This window comes from Marmota marmota, unplaced genomic scaffold (genome assembly GCF_001458135.2).
Source record: "Marmota marmota marmota unplaced genomic scaffold, marMar, whole genome shotgun sequence".
NCBI classification, from domain to species: Eukaryota; Metazoa; Chordata; class Mammalia; order Rodentia; family Sciuridae; genus Marmota; species Marmota marmota.
This window is the reverse complement of record NW_026000102.1, coordinates 8,522,023-8,525,408: the sequence shown is the minus strand read 5'-3', so window position 1 is coordinate 8,525,408 and position 3,386 is coordinate 8,522,023. Positions and strand designations below refer to the sequence as shown.

Below are 3,386 nucleotides of genomic sequence, written 5' to 3'. Positions count from 1 at the left end.
TTTTGGATATATACTCAGGAATGGAATTGCTGGGTTATATGATAATTGTCTGACATTTTGAAGGACAACCGGCCTGTTCTCCACTGCGGCTTTCACACCCCGAGCAGCAGTGCCAGGGCTCCTGGTTCTCCAGGTGCTTGTCAGTGCTCATCACTGCTTCTGTTATTGGTGTCCTGCTGGTGCAAGATAGTAACAGGCTCACTGTACCATTGAGCCATATCCCCACATCCCCTCTTTATTTTAATACAGGTCTTGCTAAATTTCCATGCTGGCCTCTAACTTGCAATCCTCCTGCTTTAGCCTCCTGAGTAGCTAGGATTACAGGTGGGTGCCAGCACACCACCATGTCTGGCTCAGACTGGTTGTGGTTGGCATTTCCCTAAAAATTAATGAGTGAGTCTGTGTGCACACGTGTTTGTGTATGTGTGTTGCTGGGGATGGAGCCCAGGGCCTTATGTAGACTAGGTGAGCATTCTGCCACTGAGCTACACACCAGCCCTTTTTGCTGGCTTGGAGATTGAGTTGAGCTGTTTGTCCTGCTGGTGTGTGGTAAGAGTTGTTTTTGTTTGTTTGTTTGTTTTACCAGGAATTGAACCCAGTGGCACTTAACCACTGAGCCATATCCCCCTAATAAGACTCGATTTAGGGCTGGGGCTGTAGCTCAGGGGCAGAGCATTTGCCTAGCATGTGTGAGGCACTGGGTTCTATCCTCAGCACCACATTAAAAAAAAAGAAATAAATTAAATAAAGGCATGCTGTTCATCTACAACTATAAAAATTTTTTAAAAGACTCAGTTTATTTATGTATAAAATGGAGTTAATTACTCTTTTCATAGTCATTGAATAAAGTTACATTATGCATAAGTAGGTCCCAATATCAAGGCTACCTCATGGTAGGAACACTTTTTGTTGGTGGTGGGGTACCAGGGATTGAACTCAGAGGTGCTTAACCACTGAGCCACATCTTCAGCTCTGTATTTTTTTAAATAGAGAGAAAGAGAGATAATTTTTTTAATATTCATTTTTCAGTTTTCGGTGCACACAACATCTCTGTTTTACTTTTCTGTGGTGCTGAGGATCGAACGCAGCGCCCCACGCGTGCCAGGCGAGCGCTCTACCACTGAGCCCCAGCCCCAGGCTTTCAGCTCCATTTTGCAGTTTATAGAGAGACAAATTCTCACTGAGTTGCTTAGGGCTTTGCTTTTGGTGAGGCTACCTTTGAACTCGCAGTCCTCCTGCCTCAGCCTCCCAAGCCACTGGGATTACAGGCCTGTGCCACTATGCCCACCCAGCCCTTTTTAATATTTTATTTAGAGACAGGGTCTCGTTGAGTTGCTTAGTGCCTGGCTAAATTGCTGAGATGGGTTTTGAACTCGTGATCCTCCTGCCTCAGCCTCCCAAGCCACTGGGATTATAGCTGTGTACCACTACACCCAGCTGTAAGAGCTCTTTATATATCCTGGATAGTGGACTCTTAGATAAATGATTTGAAACATTTCATCCCAGACTATGGGTTGTCTTTTAACTTTCTTTTCTTTTCTTTTCTTTTTTTTTTGTCTTTTAACTTTTTTGATAGTGTCCGTGAATTTATTTTTGTACAAAATAAGATACATTTCTTTTTTTTAATTTTTAATATTCACTTTTCAGTTTTTGGCGGACACAACCTCTTTGTTTGTATGTGGTGCTGAGGATCGAACCCGGGCCGCACGCACGCCAGGTGAGCGTGCTACCGCGTGAGCCACATCCCCAGCCCCAAGATACATTTCTTTCACTAAGAAATAATCTGAACAAATATTGTCCTAAACCAATGGTTATCTCTGGGTAATTTGGATTTTCCCTATCTTATGATTTTTTTCCAGATTAATCATGGTGAAAATTTCCAAGCTAACTAATTTGTAAACTGGTAAATGGAAAGTGAAAGTTATCAGTCATTAGTTCATGTTACTATGACTCTTGTGCATCTTGTAGGCAGACTGAGTGCTGGACATTTACGAGCTTCTGAATGCACATCCTGGTGGAGCCTTGGGAGGCAGGGACAGGGTCCTGGCCCTCAGGTCCCGTTGAGAGCCAGGCCCTCCAGAGTATCTCCCTGTCATTCTGTCATTCTGTCTTGTTTCTTCACTCACGCTGGGGCACGCGCTGGGAAAAGGAAACCGAAACTGAAGGCTACCAGCCACTGGTGTGGGCTGTGGGAGGCACCGCCCTCTGACGTGTGTAGCTTAGACTCATAAATGGACCGTGGAGCAGCTAGAGGGAGAGGAAGCCAACTCCTGAGCACTTGAGGTGGACCAAGCACTGGAGACTACGGCCATGGTGAGGCAGATGGCACAGTGGGTCAGCTGGGCTACTCCAGCCCACTTTCCTCCCTCCCCTTGCTGGGGTCTCCCAGCAGCAGAGCACCCACTGCCAAGCCCTGAGCTTGGCCGGGTTCCCAAGTGTGAGGAGAGGGGATGGGCCCACAGGGGGACACAGAGGGTGATGGGAGGAACGTGGAGGCTGTGGGAGACTGGCCTTCCTGCGCCTAGTGGGTGGAGGAGGCAGCCAGCAGAGAACAGCACCCAGGATCTGTGGCCAGCGTGGGAGCCCAACCTCTGTGATGCCCGCAGGGCTGGAACCTGAAGGTGAAGATGCTGGGGGGCGAGGAGCACCAGGTGTCCCTGAGTGACTCCGCGATGCTGTCGGAACTGAAGCAGCAGATTTTCCAGAAGACTGGCGTGCCTGCCTTCCAGCAGCACTTGGCCCTGCCCAGTGGCTCCGTGCTGCAGGACAGGGTCCCTCTCATCAGCCAGGGCTTGGCCTCTGGCAGCACAGTCCTGCTGATGGTGCAGAACTGTGACAGCCCCCTGAGCATCCTGGTGAGGAACGACAAGGGCCGCACCAGACCCTACAGCATCAGGCTGACGCAGAAGGTGGCGGAGCTCAAGGGGCAGGTTTGCCAGCAGGAGCACATCCAGGAAGATCTGTTCTGGCTGAGCTTCGAGGGGAGGCCCATGGAAGATTCGCAGCTGCTGGGGGAGTATGGACTCACCCCTCAGAGTACTGTATTTCTGAACCTGCGCCTGCGCGGGGGTGGGGCCTAGAAGAAGAGAGGAGCCCCAACCAGAATCAAGTGCTAGGAATAAAGATGATGTAAAGGACAAACTGCCTTCTGTCTGTCTGCCTGATCTCCCCCTCTCTCTGCTGATGAATTAGGAGGGACGAGGTTTGAGAGAGAACCAGGCCTGGGCGACAGGCCCGGGCTACAAGTCAAGGGACCAGGTGTCACAGAGCCTAGTGGTCTCCACCGTGACTCTTCTCCCAGAAATTGAAGGGAGACATACTTCCACACCTCTTGGGGTCAAAGGGTCATATCTAAAGAATGATAAAGAGACACATTTGCTGGGGCT

The 3,386-nt window shown here is 49.6% G+C and overlaps 1 protein-coding gene across 1 annotated transcript; it reads left to right on the top strand.

Annotated features, from left to right (window-relative positions):
* Positions 1 to 2,169: 2,169 nt before the first annotated feature.
* Isg15 (ISG15 ubiquitin like modifier) lies at positions 2,170 to 3,141 on the top strand. The gene is made up of 2 exons (XM_015501558.2): positions 2,170 to 2,313; positions 2,607 to 3,141. Exons 1-2 carry the CDS (start codon positions 2,311 to 2,313, stop codon positions 3,078 to 3,080), a joined length of 477 nt encoding a protein of 158 aa, XP_015357044.1. The 5' UTR covers positions 2,170 to 2,310; the 3' UTR covers positions 3,081 to 3,141.
* Positions 3,142 to 3,386: the final 245 nt, after the last annotated feature.